Source organism: Camelina sativa, chromosome 15, assembly GCF_030686135.1.
Source record: "Camelina sativa cultivar CO46 ecotype springtype chromosome 15, ASM3068613v1".
Lineage (NCBI taxonomy): Eukaryota > Viridiplantae > Streptophyta > Magnoliopsida > Brassicales > Brassicaceae > Camelina > Camelina sativa.
The window spans coordinates 8,371,934-8,390,353 of NC_141894.1; the positions used below are offsets into that span (position 1 = coordinate 8,371,934).

At 33.2% G+C, this 18,420-nt stretch overlaps 1 protein-coding gene across 1 annotated transcript; it reads left to right on the forward strand.

Annotated features, from left to right (window-relative positions):
• Positions 1-5,676: 5,676 nt before the first annotated feature.
• LOC104746081 (kinesin-like protein KIN-12C) lies at positions 5,677-16,557 on the forward strand. The gene is given in 35 exon segments (XM_010467478.3): positions 5,677-6,510; positions 6,600-6,755; positions 6,875-6,958; positions 7,049-7,168; positions 7,246-7,359; positions 7,457-7,549; positions 7,634-7,794; positions 7,866-7,940; positions 8,267-8,354; positions 8,437-8,495; positions 8,573-8,605; positions 8,607-8,631; positions 8,713-8,778; positions 8,874-9,035; positions 9,106-9,210; positions 9,338-9,573; positions 9,652-9,721; positions 9,793-9,846; positions 9,935-9,993; positions 10,334-10,400; positions 10,481-10,531; positions 10,668-12,033; positions 12,167-12,243; positions 12,342-13,652; positions 13,743-13,850; positions 13,941-14,098; positions 14,191-14,251; positions 14,351-14,425; positions 14,733-14,972; positions 15,113-15,211; positions 15,299-15,373; positions 15,463-15,521; positions 15,609-15,720; positions 15,822-15,917; positions 16,027-16,557. Coding segments are annotated over 35 exon segments (6,423 nt in total). The 5' UTR covers positions 5,677-5,970; the 3' UTR covers positions 16,195-16,557.
• Positions 16,558-18,420: the final 1,863 nt, after the last annotated feature.

Consider the following 18,420-nt stretch of genomic DNA (forward strand, 5'->3'; position numbering starts at 1 on the left):
TGTGTTTTTGTTGTTTACAATCAAATATATTTCTTTTATTAAATAACAAAAAACATTGTATTTAAATAAAGCAAATAATAAGTTGATTTTTTTAATTGCAATAGAAAAAGAAACTAACTATTATAAGACTGGATGAATTGACAGATATATAATATATTTTTATATTGCAAAAATTAATAAAAGTGAAATGAAAAATCATTAATAGTTTTTTCAGATCTTAAAATTTTTATTTTACCATGAGTATATAAATTTTTTTCAATAATTCTAATGATTTTGATATGTATTGGGTTTGGTTCTAAGTATTTTTGTTGTAGAAATATTTTTTGTGGTTGAGAATATTAAATAATATTAATTTTCTATTTAGATAAATTAAGTAAGAAATTGATGTTTTTAAATTAATAAAATGAAAATAAATAGTTTTCTTATTTGATTTTTATAACAAGATTATCTGGCTTGAATTTAAGTTTTAATATCTTATGAATGATTTTTATTTCAATTTTAGTTAAGTTTTGAAATTGAAAAAAATAACTATTATAAGACTAAATTAATAGAATTAAATACAATATATCTTTATTTTGGATCCATATATGTTTTACATTATAAAACACTATAAATGATTCCTAAACAATTCAACTAAACTTTTTTTGTTTAATATTAAAAACAAAAAAAATTACATATTTTTATTGGTCAACATCGGTCAACGTCGGTCAACACTGGTCAACACCGGATTCTGATGAACGGTGTACCGGAAAAAGATGGTTGTGATGTTGAGCACATGTCATCATATAGTTGGTATATGTGACCATGCAATACATATATTTCGTGTAGTTGACAATACATTTTTAAAGTTGGGATGTGTGGTTATGTATTGAACAATACTTTGTGTAGCTGAGTATCTTTTTCCTTTTTACTGATATCAGCTGAAGAATTTGTTTGAAAAATAATCTGCATGTAAACGACAGATTAATCGCATGTATTAGCAAAGAATATTTTTTATTAATTGAAGTCAAAATTTAGTAAACGCCAAAAAGCTCAGAATGAATCAGTATTCAGTATGAATATGATCATGAGTCATATGACTAGGATCTCAAATGTCAGACTCTTAACGACTAAACAATTTTAAACATTAGACTTTTCAGTTGATTTCTTTACAATTTTTGACCTCTTGGATAAAGAGATCATAGACATTATTTATTACAGTTAGCATTATTGCACCACGCCACCACAATTTTTTCGTCTTGTATGTTTGTGAGGCCGTTAAATCTTTTTTGATTCAATGTAACTAAGACCATTTACAATGGACATGTTGAATTATTTATTCAACAGTTTAATAGAATCAATGAGGGTGTTGAAAGAAAAAAAAACATAACGTGGATTAAACATAGTTGAATTTTTTTAACATGATGAGAAAACAAAATCTGGGACCCCTGATGCCACGTATCATCGTGCGAATAAAGTAAGCAATGTGTGGGGTGTACTCACGGTAAAACACATTAAATAAAAAATAAACTATCTCATTTATTTAGAATTTTAAAGATTCTTTACCCCTCCTAACTATTTTACATCAACTAAATTATAATAAATTATTTTATTTTTTAGTATAGTTTATATCAAAATTTATCATTTTTTGTGCTTTATAAATAGAGACTTGTTTCATTTAATTTGGACAATAAAAAAAATCCATCTTTTTACTAGAATTCTTCTAATTATCCTTTAATAAACTATTGTTTAATTTTAATCAATAAATGTTATTAATTAATCAAAAACATAAACATAAAAGAAGATAAAATATAAAATAAAAAAAGTAGGGTAAGGTGTTGAATTTAGTTAAACAGAACTATTGTAAGAAAAAAAAATTGAGAGGGTGTTGAATTATTATGTGGAAAAAAGAGAAAGTGAGATGGAAGAAAAAATGATGATGTGGAGTAAAAAGTAAGGTGTTGAATACTTAAACCAATGTACATAGTCTAAGGGCATCTTTAAAGGTAGATCAGTTGTAATGATCTTAGAAAAACTAAAATAATTAAATAATAGTCTATACTTAAGAACACACATTCAACAGTTCTTATATAAGAATAATTTTCAATTAGTTAAGAACAGTTATACCCACTATTCAACATTTTTATTATTTTAAAATTCTTAAGAACACAATATGTGTTGTAGCAATAAAGATGGCCTAAGCACTGTGTTTGCGAAAAATAGTAACACCTCAGATGCTTTCTTTGCCACGGATGCCTTCGGTTTGAGGTTAGGGCGTTAACGGAAACAAAATAAATTGGAAAAAAAAATAGTTCATATATTTTTTATCAACTAAAAATTAGTCTGTATAATTCTGACAAATATTAAATAGTTGTACATTTTTTTATATGTAGTTTAGGCTGCAGTAATCGTTGGTTATATTGAAATGGTTTGTTAGATTCTTTTAATATGTTAGATTTTGAGACATTACATTGTATTTTTTTGTTCTAATTCAGGTGGAGGTATGACTAATCAAGGTGGCTTTACTTCTACCAACATAAATCATACAACGATTCTCTTGATCATGTTCATGTATTTTGTTTATTCCATTCTGTGATACTCCCTCTGTATCAAAATACTTGATGTTTTAGGATTTTTTCTTGTATCAGAATACTTGATTTTCTAGAGTATTTAATGCATTCTTATTTTCAAAATCAACTAACTATTTAATGATTTTGCGTTTACTATAAATAAACTATTAAATCAATCCATTTGTTCTAAGCATAAAAAAAAAAGCACACGGTTATATACATCATTTATTGTTTTGGGTTAATCATTTGTATTGTTTGGATGACATTAATTATTTTCTTAATCCTAGTGAAAATCTTAAAAAATCAAGTATTCTGATACAGAGGGAGTATATTCATATGTTAAATTTCATTTTCTTAATATATGGACTATTTTTTGATAAAATTCATCTTTCATTTCATTTCATTTTTTTAATAATATCAGCTGAAAGATATTACGTAGTTCGAAAATAATTTGCATTAATTATGGTAAACGACATATTATTCGCATTAACAAAGCATATTTTATTAATTGACTTCAAAATTTAGTAAAACGCCAAAAGGTTTAGAATTGATCAGTATGATCATGGCTATTGACTTCAAACGTCAGATTAACGACTAAGTCTTGATTTTAAAAAAAAAAAATTTGACCTTTCATATAAAGAGATTAAAGACTTTTATTACAGTTAGCAGGTCGTAATAAATTTTCTCATCTTTTCTAGTTCTTTAATTAACAACGCATGGATGGTTGCTCAAACTAGATGGTTGCTCACAGGATGCGTTCACAGTATATTTTTCGTTGTATATATATATATATATATATATATATATATATATATATATATTTGTGATTATGAGAGAATCATATATGTATATATACATAATTTGATCGTTATCTTGAATATTTTCCAACTAATTTTACCGTTAAGATTTTGCATCTTATATATTTTTTAAAAAATTCTTTAATTAAAAAAAATATTTTTTAAAAAAGTAAATTAACAGACAAAAATAAGCAAAACATATGTAAAATTTAAGCAAAAAATAAATAAAATACTTTTACGAATAAGTTTCTATAACAAAGAAATTAAAATAGACTCTCATATGTTATAACATCTTTTTTTTTTATATTCTCATATTAGTATTTTGTTAGTTCATTAAAAATATATTTTTGTATAAAATGTTGGTAATAGTTAATAGTTATAATAAAAAATAAAATTGGGTAGGTAATATAGAAGACAATCCAACAAGCATAACGGGTCTTGACAAAACCAATTCAATGGAAGCCAAACAAGCATAAAAATTATTTACCGGTTTAATACGGTGTTCTCCATCGAGAACAACCATCAAGTATTTACCGGTTTAGTACGGTGTTCTCCATCGAGATGACATCTCCCATTGCAATATAACATGCAAAAAAGAGATAATGTTATAGCGAAAGAATTAGTACCATGAATATAAATCGATGAACAATTTGTTGTATGTAAAAGAAAGAAAGTGGATTAAAAGACAAAGAGTGTTATTATTTATTATTAACTATAACTTCGAAAACGTACATCGCTTGATCAATCTGGAGAGCTTATTAATTTTATTACTTTTTTTGAATAACAGAAAGTAAAAATAATAAGATTAATTTTTGAAAAACAATGGAAAGTAAAAGTAATAAAATATTAATTTTTGAAAAACTCTTGTAAACCTCTTGAGAGATTCTTGAAAAACTCTTGAGAGACTAATTTTCCACATGTCAATTTGTAATTTGTTTTGAGTTCTAAAAAATAAAATAAAATCATGCAAAAAAATACTCCCTCCATTTCATAATATAGGATGTTTAGAGAAGTTTTTTTGTTTCATAATATATGATGTTTTCAAGTTTTTATATAACTTTTAGATTAGTTTAATATTTTATATTATGCAGACTTGTTTGTGATTAGTTAAACTTTTTTAAAGTGATCATTTTTTAATCTGCGTGTTTTACTCAAAACATCTTATATTTTTAAAAAGAGGGAATATGTAGTAAAATATTAAAATTTTGAGAAACTTTAAGAGTTTCTTACCGTTGCATATCCTCTTAATTATGCAAAGGAATGATGGAAAAGTTGACCTACTACTGATAGTCTGCTAGAGAGGGACGATTAGTTTATTCTAGATAATTAATTTTAAAGTAATAAACATCAAATTTGAAAACGGAGATAATGAGAGGGTATATTCGTATAATCGAAGAAGTAGAAGGGTTCGTCAGAAAAATTAAAGTTTCTAATTTTGAAAATCCACTCCCCCCAATTCAAATCTGAGACTGAGGGTGTGATTGGAAACCAGTTTTTTGCGGATTTCATTTTTGTTTTTTTGAAAAACGCACTTTGTCACCACTCAACACTTTTATTTAACAAATATGTGGTTTTACAGAAAAAGCAAAAAGTGAAGTTTGCGGTTTTGAAAGGAGAAAAATGCTGTGAACCGCTTTTTTAAAATGTAGCTGTCTTTAACCAGCGGTTTCTGCTCAAATACGCAACAGTTACATATTTTTTTTTTAATTAAAATATATTATAGATTTGATATTATTTTTTCCACAAATATATTATCTAGAGAGAAAAGAAAGGTAGGCTAGATAATATATTTGTAGAAAAAATAATATCAAATCTATAATATAATTTTTGTTAATATTATTAGATAAAACATTGAAAAATATGTGACAATGTAGTAATTTTTGTTTAAAAATGTTATAAAAAAGAATTATTCTCACTCTTAATGCTTTTTTTTTTACATTTTTTGACAATGAAATGTTTTTAATAAAAAATTAATATATTAACAACTAGATTTGAAAAAAATATAATCCATACTAGTTATTTTTATTGTGTAATATTTGTTATGATTGAATTTGTTATTGTTTTTAACATTGAATAAACATATACATGCTTAAATTTTAATTTTAATAAAATTTCATATTTAAAGTTCATAAATGATATATTTAAATTATAAATAAAAAATAAAGAACCAAAATGTTAATAACTTATGAATACTAATTATTAATAAATTTATTTATAATATATATAATCCGCACCGCTTTTCCTTTTTTTACCATTCACACAATTAATACTGAACCGCAAATAGTTTTTTCACCAATCAAATATCATTCTATACCGCTTATTTTATAGAAACCGCACTTGTCCCGCAAACCGCATGTACCGCAGTTGAACCATACCGCACTTCAAAACCGCTTTTCCCATACAACCAAAACCGCGGTCACCATTCGGACCGTGAGAGAGAGCTTGGAAGGGATTCAAACAGCTCTCGAAACTTCAAAAAAATCGCTGGATTAGTTAACATTAATTAATTCGTCCTCAAAGTTTCTGAACAAGTTGCTCCTTTGTTCCAGAGTGTGAAGTTTGAATCGTCTTCTTAAATCTTTCCGCATGCTGAAAGAGAGCAGAAGCTAGTGCCTCGATCTACCATGTCTCGAAACGTTCCCAGAATCGAGATGCCGGAATCGGAAGAGAACGAGTTCGCGAACTTGTCTCTGTTTTCGCCGTCACGAGCTCCTCTTAATTCGATACCAGATCCGAATCAGCTTCAGAAGGCGAATCATCTACCCGAATTCGATTTGGTTCAGAAATTGGAAAGCACGAGAACGCAGCATCAACGAGCACTGGGTCCGGAGAAGAGATTCGATGTTTTGGAAGGTAGAGCTGGGAATGCGAGTAGTATACATGATTCGAACCCTAAAATTGTTGGCCGTAATGGGAAATCTAGGTCGGAGCCTAACTCTGCTCAGAGTACTCCCACTAGGAACGGTGCTAGGGTTTCTCTTGGTGGGGGTTGTGCTACGGGCGCACGAGTTGTTCAGTCTTTTGGTGGAAGAGGAACTAGCTCGTTTGCGAGGATTCCAATTCCAAGGGGGATTTCTATGGCTGAGTCTGTTAGCTTTGTGGAAACAACTCCACATTTTGAGCTTAATGAAGATCATTCGTTTTGGAAAGAGCATAATGTGCAGGTTGGTTCATTGTTTAGGAGATTCTTGATCAATTTCTTTTTTCTTTTTTTCAGGAACCTACTAATTTAGGGGTCTTTTATATGGTGTAGGTTTTGATAAGGCTGAGGCCATTAAGTACAATGGAAAGGGCTAGTCAAGGACATGGTAGGTGTTTAAAACAGGAGAGTTCACAAACATTGCTCTGGTTAGGCCATCCAGAGACCAGATTCACCTTTGACCATGTTGCCAGTGAGGCAATATCTCAGGTAAGCTTCATTTCAAATTCATGTAGTTCCACTTGAAAGTGAACACTATAGCTAGCTTCAGAGGCTTTTTTGTATGTGATGTATTTACCTATATGGATGCGTGTTCTGTTGATTTTCAGGAAAAGCTATTTCACGTTGCTGGACTGCCCATGGTGGAGAATTGCTTGTCTGGTTACAATAGCTGTGTGTTCGCCTACGGTCAGGTGAGATCATAAATGATGATATGTTTCATGTTTGTGCTTGTTAGAATTTCCATGGTGCAAAATTAAGAAACTTACCTTCCTCTCATGTAGACTGGTAGTGGCAAGACGTATACTATGATGGGAGAGATATCTGAGGCAGAGGGAAGCCTCGGTGAAGACTGCGGAGTTACGGCACGTATTTTTGAGTATCTGTTCTCAAGAATTAAAATGGTATTTGCCTAATTTCCTCTCGACGAATCACTTCAAGCCGATATATATTTCAGTACTAAAAAGGTCTTTTATAACAGGAAGAAGAGGAAAGGAGAGATGAAAACTTGAAATTTAGTTGCAAATGTTCTTTTCTTGAGATATATAACGAGCAGATAACCGACCTCTTGGAACCATCGTCAACCAATTTGCAAGTAATTCAATTATTTTCCTCCTACACTTGGTTATTACATAGCAGTCTGGTGGCTTTTTGTTTTGGGATAGGTCATAACCTTGAATTCCATATTTTAGCTCAGAGAAGACTTGGGAAAAGGAGTATATGTTGAAAATCTTGTAGAACATAATGTAAGAACTGTTAATGACGTTCTAAAGCTTCTACTACAGGCAAGATCTCCATACCCAAGCATTCTGTTAAGAGAGAGTTTAAGTGTTCAAGTTTTTAACTTGATATGTTTTCCTTATGCTCAGGGAGCAACTAACCGGAAGATTGCTGCAACCCGTATGAACAGTGAGAGCAGCAGATCCCACAGCGTTTTCACGTGTACAATCGAGAGCCTCTGGGAGAGGGATTCTCTAACTCATTCAAGATTTGCCAGACTAAACTTGGTCGATCTGGCTGGTTCTGAAAGGTAACTTGTACTTTTTACTGTGTTTACTTTTGCATCTTTGACTGTTGAAATTATTTTTGATATATATACAGGCAGAAAAGCTCAGGTGCAGAAGGGGATCGCCTAAAAGAAGCAGCAAACATTAACAAATCCTTATCCACTTTGGGGTAATCCTAACAAACACCTGTTTACGTGTAGTGTCTGCCCTCTGCTTTTTATTTTCATGAACTGTTTTCTGTTGTACATTGCCAAGCGTCTCAACTCTAAGGTCACAATAATATGTGTATGTTTGATGGAGAAAATTTGTGAAGAAACTAAAAATATGCAAAGCAAGAAAGAATGGCAATAATTTAATAGCTTTGAGGTCTTTGGGAACTTAAAAATGATTATGAACTTTTAGACAAACTTATTACAAGATAAGATGCCAACAATTTCTTACACCTTTAACGATCTTTGTAGCTACTAACACTTTTCCATTCATCTATCAATTTAGCTTAGTGATAATGTCTCTGGTCGATTTGGCACATGGGAAGCATAGACATGTTCCTTATAGAGATTCTCGACTTACCTTTTTACTGCAGGTATGACTATTAGAGTACTAGAACCTTCATTTCTTTTTTCTGTTGCAATTGCATGGGGACTTACTTACAGATATGGTTTCAGGATTCTCTAGGGGGTAACTCCAAAACAATGATAATAGCTAATGTCAGCCCATCTCTTTGGTTTGTACCAATAGCCATTCTTTTTTTAAGGGTTTACATTGTCTTTTGTATTTCTAATTGTTATTGTCTTATTGCAGCTCTACAAACGAAACCCTCAGCACGCTGAAGTTCGCGGGCAAAACTAATCCAGAATAATGTAGTTAGAATTGTTCATTGATTACGATCTCTTCTATGAAAGTTTTACCTGATGTAAGGCTGCTTCACTCTGATTTTCCAGGCTAAAGTCAATGAAGATGCCTCGGGGGATGTTACAGCACTCCAACAGGAAATAAGAAAGTTAAAGGTATCAATTATTGACAAATTGCATCAAACAGCAAACTTTCCTACGTCTCATGCGTATGTGAGGTCATATCAAAACCTTTTCATTTATTCAAACAGGTCCAACTGTCTTCCCTTGTGAAGAACCATGACTCTAGGGGGGCTCTTTCAGACTGCATATCTTCTCATGAAGAATCCAGATACTCTGTTACATCTAAAGTAGCAGGAGAAACAAGACAAGACAAGTGTCACTGTCAGGTGCACAATTCACTGAGAAAGAAGGTATTTTTGCAACAAATTTGTGGATATCTTGCGACTATGATATTGAACTGGCTTGATAACTGTATAACAGGTGAAAAATATGAAAGATAATTTAATTGGTGCTCTCAGAAGGGAAAAGATTGCTGAATCTGCCCTTCAGAAGTCCGAGGCTCAGATTGAGCGTATAGACTGCTTGGTTAGTTTGTTACACAGACAGTTCAATTTCGTATTTTGAAAGGATATATCCTAGACAGAGACATCTCATGATGCAAACGAAATAGGTTACATTTTAGTTCATATTATATTTTGACCCTTCATTACAGGTTAGAGACATGGAAGAAGATGCCAAGCGCATTAAAATAATGCTTAATCTTAGGGAAGTAAATGTTGGCGAGATGGAATTCTGTACGTCTGGTTCATTGATGACAAAAGAGTGTCTCATTGAAGAAAATAAAACTCTAAAAGGAGAGATCAAGCTTTTTCTCGATAGCATTGACAAGAATCCAGAGTTGACACGTTCAGCCTTGGAGAACACCAAGCTCCGGGAGCAGCTACAACGGTAAATCACCTATTAACTGTTGGAAGAGTCTTTCTTATTTTGAAACGTTCTATACCCTGATTTTTAGTTTCTTTACAGATATCAGCAATTTTATGAGCATGGGGAACGAGAGGCATTGCTTGCTGAGGTGACAGGACTACGTGACCAGGTTTGAGAATGCCTTTACCAAATGGACTTTACGCAATAAATCAAGCTGAACTTTTTTCACTTCTCATGCAGCTTCTTGATGTTCTTGAAGCAAAAGATGAGTCCTTTTCTAAACACGCAATGAAGGTTTGGGGAAAATATACTATTTATTATTTTTATTTCTTGGAAACTGTTGTTGCTGGTTTCTTATGCGTGAACTTTGATAACGCTGTAGGAGAACGAAATGGAGAAGGAATTTGAAGACTGCAGAAACATGAACTCTAATTTGATCAGGTAATATAAAAAATTATATGAATTTTAATTATCTTTTGTGAAGGTTTGATATCGCATGGAAAATTATTTACCCTGTTGCATTTTTCTGTTATGTGGTGGGATGTAGAATGAAATAACTTTTGAGTTCTCTGTTGCATAATTATCTAAAAGTATCATCCTATTCTTGGAGTGTTTCAACATACGTCCATAACCCTGTTGTACCCTAATTCTGCTATGGCTTGTGTTTGTTAATATTCTAACGTTGAACCTGAAACTTTTTCATTATTCAAGTTTGATTAAATTGGAAAAGAAGCCTGCTATGGTACTGTTTCTTATGTTTTGGTGTTGCTAATCAATGCAGAGAACTAGATGAAGTACAAGCAGGACTTGGAAGATACTTGAATTTCGATCAAATACAATCCAACTTTGTAAGAATTCAGAGTGACAGTGAGATGACTGTTATATATTTTTCTTTGCTGGTGGTTTATCTTTGTTGTACCTATTGCAGGTTGCGTCTTCCACCAGAGGAGTTGAGCCGGTTAATCAAGCTCATAAACAGGTTTGTTGATTGAATATCTGTACCATAAGAATCATAGTCTGAATAGTTTTACTTACATGTATTAAAAATTGGTTTGCATACTTAAAATTGCTTTATAGGGAAGATCGTTTAACGCCCTTTCTTTCCATTGAAACAGGCAGAAACCATGCCAACTATAAGTGAAACCCAAGAGGAGGTGGCTATTTCAGAGAGTAAAAACTGCAGCAACATTGGTAATCCTGATGGCAACAGTGTTAGGCTTCTAAATGAACCGCATGAGGTGCTAGAGGAGAATGATAGATCCATGAATATGCTAACCAACAGAAGTAGTATGGAAAGAGAAGTTGTACCTAGCATAGAAGGTTATGACACGGCGTTAGGTGGCATTGTAAATAATAGATATGCACTAGTGAAGACAGATGAAGGGATAGACCGGTCAATCCTGCAGTTCAAGTTAGGAAAATTAATGAAGGACCTCGAGGAAGCCAGAACACTCAATTTTCAATATGAAAAAGAGTATAAGTCGCAATTATCTCAACAAGAAGACATTGAAGTAGTCCGTGAGCAAGTCGAGACAGAAACTGCCAGAACCATTCTTGAGTTGCAGGAAGAGGTGACTGCTCTCCAGTCTGAATTTCAAAGAAGAATCTGTAACTTGACCGAGGAAAACCAGTCGATGAAAGATACTATAACTGCAAGAGAGGCAGAAACAAGAGCACTTAACCAAGACTGGGAAAAGGCTACCTTAGAACTAACAAATTTCATCGTCGATGGGTCTAAATCCATAAAAAATGCCTCTACACAGATTGAAAGTATAATCTGTTCGTTTCCACAAGTGAATGCGTGGATAGGTGATTATGTTGAGAAGGCTGCAAAAAGTTGTATAAAAAAAGAAGAAACAATTTTACTTCTACAGAAAAGCTTGGAAGATGCACGGACATTAGTAGCCGAGATGAATTTGAAGCTGAATTCCTTAAAGGGCGCAACAATTGCTCTCAACGAATTTCAACTAGGTGGCAATTCTGCAACCACTGAAGAGGCTTTCCACTTGAATAATGAAATAGACAGGAAGAGCAATGAGGTAGACACGCTTGAGAGCGACTTGAAAGCAAAGCAGTATTCTATTCTGAAAACAGATCGACATGCCGAAGCTGCTTTTGCTGTCACAAAATGGCTTTCTGATTCTAGAAATCAACACCAAATGTTGGAATTAGTACAAGATCAATCAGTAAAAGATTGTGGTACATTAATCTCTGCTTCTCCTGGTGCGGAAGGGAATGCTGATATTAGTTTGTCAAAGGATGGATATCTAAGTGCTGCAACATATCCATATCCAAAGGGTGATGAGCTTTCAACATCAAGCTCTGACTTTTCAAACTGTAAATGGCAACATGATTGTGCACTGAACGTAAACTGTCAAGGAGTTTCAAGTTCTGGATCTGACGCTCAAGATAGTAATAACACGACTACATCAGCAGCTTTGATTGCTAAGAGTGGTTCTGCTCATAGTGTTTGCTGTGGAGGTATACTTTTGCTTGATTTCGCTTATTCACCATTTTACATTTAAGAAATGAGTAATCTTGAATGACTAGACCACCAGTTTTATTTTATATGTAGACTTGTAGAGAAAGAAGCTTAAAATTTTGTTTTATGCAGAGGGGAGGCAGTCAGTAGAAAAGCCATTGACTATTATGATGGGGAAAGCAGAAACGGAATGCAAAAGCAGTAACCCGGTAAGCTTTTGTTAGCATCGTTTCATTTTGTGAAGATATATAAAGAAATTGGTTACATGTCAATGACAAAGTAAACCTCTGAACTTATATCTATGCAGCTTTCTTCCGAGGCATTTATGGGTCTTATGCAGAGAATGGATCCTGTTAGAAGTTTCTTCGATCGATTTGAGGAAGTCAATGCTACCATGAAAGAAGCTGATCTCACACTATGTGAATTAGTAAAGGCCAATGGAAAATCAAATCATGTTACTGAAATGTGGCTTCAAACCCATGGAGAGCTAATAGTTAAGGAAAAAAATCTGATGTATGATCTTGAACAGGTAAAGTCTACACTATCCGCATGTGAAGAAGAAAATCAAATCTTGCTAAATCAAACACACTCCACTTTGGCGGACATGGAAAATTCAGTGTCTTTGCTTGAAGAATATTTTCTGGAAACGAAAAGAGGAGTAGAAGAAACATTAGAGGCTTTGTTTTCCGATGCCCTATTAGCTGGAAAAGAGCTTCTCCAATTGATTTCCAACTCAAGACCATCGCTTGAACAGACTGTTTCTGAAACCATGGAGAGAGAGTTCACCATGTATGCAACATACCAATGCCACATTGGGAAACTGATCGATCAAATATTGGATCAAAGAAAACAGGTTATCACTCCCCACCTTTCAGGCCAAGGAAACCAACAGTCAGTGAAAATTAATGCCATTGGGTATAATGCTGAAGATGAAGTCACGGGAAAGCAAAACAGAGCAGAGATCGTCAAAGGTTTAGAAAATGATGAAGTTGTTCAGTCACATGAGAGCCTATTATATGAGAACTTGTGTCTGAAAAAGGAGCTTGAGAGAAAAGAAGCTTTATGTGAAGGCTTGCTTTTTGATTTGAAGCTACTTCAGGAATCAGCATCAAATAAAAGAGATATCAAGAATGAAATGGATGAGCTGTTTGACGCATTATGCAAAGTACAGCTAGAGCTGGAGCTGAAAGCAAGTCAAGTTCATGATCTTTTTGTTCGTAACGAGAATCTTGAAAATTGCTCCATTGACTTAAAAACGGCTTTGTTCACGTCAAAGTCAGAACTAGAGCAGGCCAAAGAGAGGATACAATTTCTTGCCGAGCAGAATGATGAGTTAAGGGTCCTCGTTAGTGATCTCTGTACGGAAAAGGTTGCAGCTGAGGAGGGAATGGACGAACAAAAGGATCTTGTCAAAAGGTTGGAAAAAGAAATACTTCACCTGACTACTACAGCAGAGAAGCAATTGCTTTCTGCGGTCAAGTCCATTGAAGCAAATTTGGAAAAGACCAGTGATGAGAAAGATCAGCTTGTTGAGGAAATATGTTCGTTAAATAATAAGCTTGAGTTGGCCTACGCTATAGCTGATGAAAAAGAAGCAATTGCGGTAGAGGCTCGTCAGGTATGTAACTTGGAGCCTTTTGTTTCTAGATGAATCATTTGATCCTTAGCAAAAATGAAGGGTTAACAAGAATTAAAACTTCTTGTGTAGGAATCTGAAGCAAGTAAAATATATGCTGAACAAAAGGAAGAGGAGGTCAAGATTCTAGAAATTTCTGTTGAAGAACTTGAGCGTACGATAAATATATTAGAAAAACGGGTTAGTTTTCTTTGTTTGTCATTCTCTATATCTTAAAGGTATTGCATGAACTCTTATACATACTTATATGTGAGCTATTTTGGCTTCCAGGTGTATGATATGGATGAGGAAGTTAAAAGGCACCGTACCACCCAAGATTTGTTAGAGACAGAGCTGCAAGCTCTCAGACAGAGATTGTTTCGATTTGAAAACTTCACTGGTGTGGTAACAACCAATGAAAGCACAGAGGAATATAAGAGCCACATAAGGTCAGCCAAACCTAATCCTACTCAAGATATTAGTTTCTCTTGTAATTCTTTCTCGGCGAAGACTAAATTTGGTAAAAATAAATGTATTATAGGTCGACAGAGCAGAGTCAGATACAAGTCATTCAGAAGGAAGTAGCAGAGAAAACCAAAGAGGTGTGTTATATTATTGGAATGCTTGGCTTAATTTCTGATATTTGCGAAAATGATTATTGTTTGTTTATTTACTTCAACCTTGTCTTTCCTCACTTACAGATTAAACAGCTAAAAGAGTATATCTCCGAGATTTTACTGCATTCTGAGGCCCAAGCATCTGCTTACCAAGAGAAGGTATTAGATTTGTAGACTTTAGCAGTACTCGACACTTTGATTGTTAAATAATCTAGTACCAGCAGAGTAGCTGTTTCCATGCTACACTTTTTGCGCATATTTGTGTCTCTGTTGGCGTTCTTGCTAAACATCATGTCATGATTTAAAAGAAAATCAAGTCAAGAATTGTAATTATTTCTGATTTCTATTGTGATGATCTGAAGGAGGCAAAATTTGATAACAACGGCGTATTTTTCGATAAGAACTTGGAAGGGTTATTTTCCTTAATTTGTAGCTCATCTAGTTTCTTTGTTTCTAATCTCAACAGTATAAGACTTTGGAGGTCATGATTCGAGACTTCAAACTAGAGGACTCAAGTTCGTCAGCTGCTGAGACCATATCACATAAAACTGATAAAAGCTCTATAAAGAGTAGAGGTTCAAGTTCACCATTTAGATGTATAGTTGGGATGGTCCAACAGATGAAACTGGAGAAGGATCAGGAATTGGCCATGGCAAGGGTTCGTGCTGAAGAATTGGAGTCATTGCTAGCTGTTAAACAGAAAGAGGTTCAGGCTACCTTCATTTGATTGTTCTTTTCATCTGGAGTGCTCACAGATTTTTAAATGAACGTGTTGTCAGCAGATTAGTTTCTATTCACCTTGATTCGGTTTAAAGAGACTCAGTGAATATTTTCTTGCTGGAACAGGTTTGCACATTGAACACGAGGATAGCTGCAGCCGATAGCATGACTCATGATGTTATTCGGGATTTACTTGGTGTGAAAATGGACATAACCAGCTATGCTGTAAGTATATCAGATTATATGCCATCTTCAAAAGACTTCATATGCACTTTTTCTAAATGTTTTGGTTTCTCTGTTGGGATGTTTCAGGACTTGATTGACCAGCACCATCTCCAAAGAGTGGTTGAAGAGGCTCAGCAACAGGCTGAAAAGATCTTCTCCAAGGTGATGATGCTATATGCTTTATGGCATCTACTTACATTAATTGGTTTTGAGTTTTGTTATTGATACTTCTTATTCTTTTTCAATTTCAGGAGCAAGAAATCATCAACCTGAAGAGAAATATTGATTCTCTTGTTAAGGAAAGAAAAAGGTTAGGCCTATTCTACTGATACTAGAACTATTATATTACGAACCAAAGTGCTTATTTTCTCTCGGATGTTCCTGCTTTTGTGGACAGTTGCATGTCAGAGTTGAACAAGAAAGATACAGATGTTCTTGCGACACAGATATCTTTGGACCAACTACAAGAGCGAGTGCAGTTGCTTTCTATGCAAAACGAAATGCTCAAAGTAAGCAGGAGTTTCTTCTACCTATACTCTCTCACCACCAGCTCTATTTATTGTATGTGTGTTTCCTTAATTAACTGATTCTTTCTATCTTCCGTTTGCAGAATGACAAGAGCAATTTGCTGAAGAAGTTAGCTGAACTTGATCGAACAATCCACGATGCACGGGCCAGTAATCATCGCGCTCCACAGACAATAAAGGTACGTATAACGAGCTGCCATTGTTTACCGCATGTGACCAAAACCAAAGAATAATTGCGAAGAACTCAACGGTTGATACTAAGATTCTGAATTTCGTTATATCGAACAGGATACAGTGTCATTTAACCTTGCTGATACTGATTATACCAAGAGACTGGAAAACGCTCAGAAGCTTCTTTCTCATGCTAATAACGAATTGGCAAAGTATCGCAAAACAAGCAATAACCACCCATGTACAAGAACTCAAGGACAGAGCTCCAGTACAAGATATCGGTAAATAAATTTTCTCAAAGCTTCTCTTCCTTGGCTTGTTCTTGAGAGTATATATCGCACGAGTCAAACCTATGTAGCCTAGTCCAGCAATCTGAACAACGCATAGGTTCTGAAACTACGGCAAAGCAAATCAGATTGTAGAGTGTTTTATATGGCTTGATCGTTCACCACAAACAAGTCCCACTTCCAGTAGCTTGATGGAATTACGTTCTTGGGATGTTTTTTACGTAACTTTAATTTTCTTTTGTGTGTTAAATTGGAATTGTTGTGTATAAGAATGCATATAATAACATATCGATGTCGCTGCAATTGGCCTGTTGTTGTATTGTATGTTTATATTTCTATAAAAAAACCTCTCGATTATATATCTCTCACTGCTTTCACTTTTTGTCGTCGATCCTTTGTGTAAAATTTGTATTTTCCAAATCGTCTTTTAATCATTAAACGTAAAATTAGACATAAAAAGTTGTTGGTAATTGGGATAGTCAGCAAAAGGGAAAATCTAGCAAATCCATTACATAAAATGAAATGAAAAGGAACGGTGAATAGATGCCAAAATTGAAAGCCCCTCATTGCTGTAAGACATCTATGTCAAAGATAGTTTTTTTCTCTGTTAATAGAACGCATAACTGGACAAATTTTAAACATTTATCCTTTATTTCCAATTTTCTCAACCATTAAACATTAAACATTTAAAACGAATTATCAAACCAAGTCAACTATATACTACATAACCAAAAATATATAAACTTAGTAAGATTATGTTGTTTCATGCTAAAAAGAAAAACTAAATCTATATATAATAGCAAACCCACTTTTTTGTGTCAACTTTTAATCCAACAGATGAGATTAGTTCCAGTTTTAATCCAACGGTTTAAAATTATTAATTGTGTCTTTTCGTCGCACCCCCATCTTTCAAAAATCACATCCATTAATTTTTACACATTTTAAATCACACATCTTAGTCTTTACATCTCTTTGTTGTACCTCCTGGTTTCAAAAATCACATCCATTGATTTTTACACCTTTTAATTTCACACTTCTATGTGTTACATCTCTTTGTTGTACCTCCATGTTTCACATCTATTAATGTTTACACCTTTACATTTCACACCTCTATTTCTTACACCTCTTTGTTTATTATATATAAATTTTTTTTGGCTACATAAACAAGTTTCGGAAAATTGTTTTTTGAGTACTAAAGAATTGTATTATTGAAGTGTTTCTTAACTTTCAAGCATCAATCTCTAATTCAAGGTAATTTAATATTTTTGCTGCGAATGACCTGTAGTGTTTCTCGGTTAGATTATTATTACTGTTAGTCGACACTATTAAGTTCATACACTAATATTAGTTTTATATACATATATAGTAAAATAATTATTTAAATCAAATATAAATGTTTTCTCTTGTGATTTCTATTTATTGTTTTAGTTGGTTTGTATAACATATAACACACTAAGGAAATACAAATGTTGGCTTCTAATTTACGATATTATTCAATGTCTAGAAATATACACTGTGTATGGGCAAGTTCGAAAACAACATGTAAATAAGATTGTGAAATAATAATTCATTCAGAAAGGCAGAGAGAGAATGACATCGGAGGAAAATGAGAATGTTTATGGTTTAATTACATAACAATGACCCACATTTCTTACACTATCCTCCTCTTTGTTTTGTCAACACATTATGCTACAATGACACTTACAAGAAAAAAACACTGTTTATAAAATTAGCAATGACCCACGCACACTTCTTATATATTATAGATTTTTATTTTGCTAACGGATATGGATCTTAACTATGGATGTATATCAATTATCTGAATAATGTTATTTTTTGTTTAATACAACGAATTATTTATGTATACGAACGCTAGTTGTGCTTACACAACATATATGAAAGGCAGAGCTGTAAAAAGTAACGCGCACGGATCTCACCCTCGACTTTGGCTAGACGAGACGAGATATACGAATTATTTTAACCGACATCGATCTGATCAATATATAATATATACATATATAGTAAAATAATTATTTAATTAAATAAAATATTAATGTTAATACACACAAAAATTATTATCCGTACATTACAATGATATGTTGACTAAAAATCGAAAAGAACCTTTTCATAAGTGGTATAACAAAACTTCCCTCTTATAAAAAATTAATTAGATCGACGACATAAAGGGAGTGGTAATCAACTGGTGCAAAATGTTGATGACGTA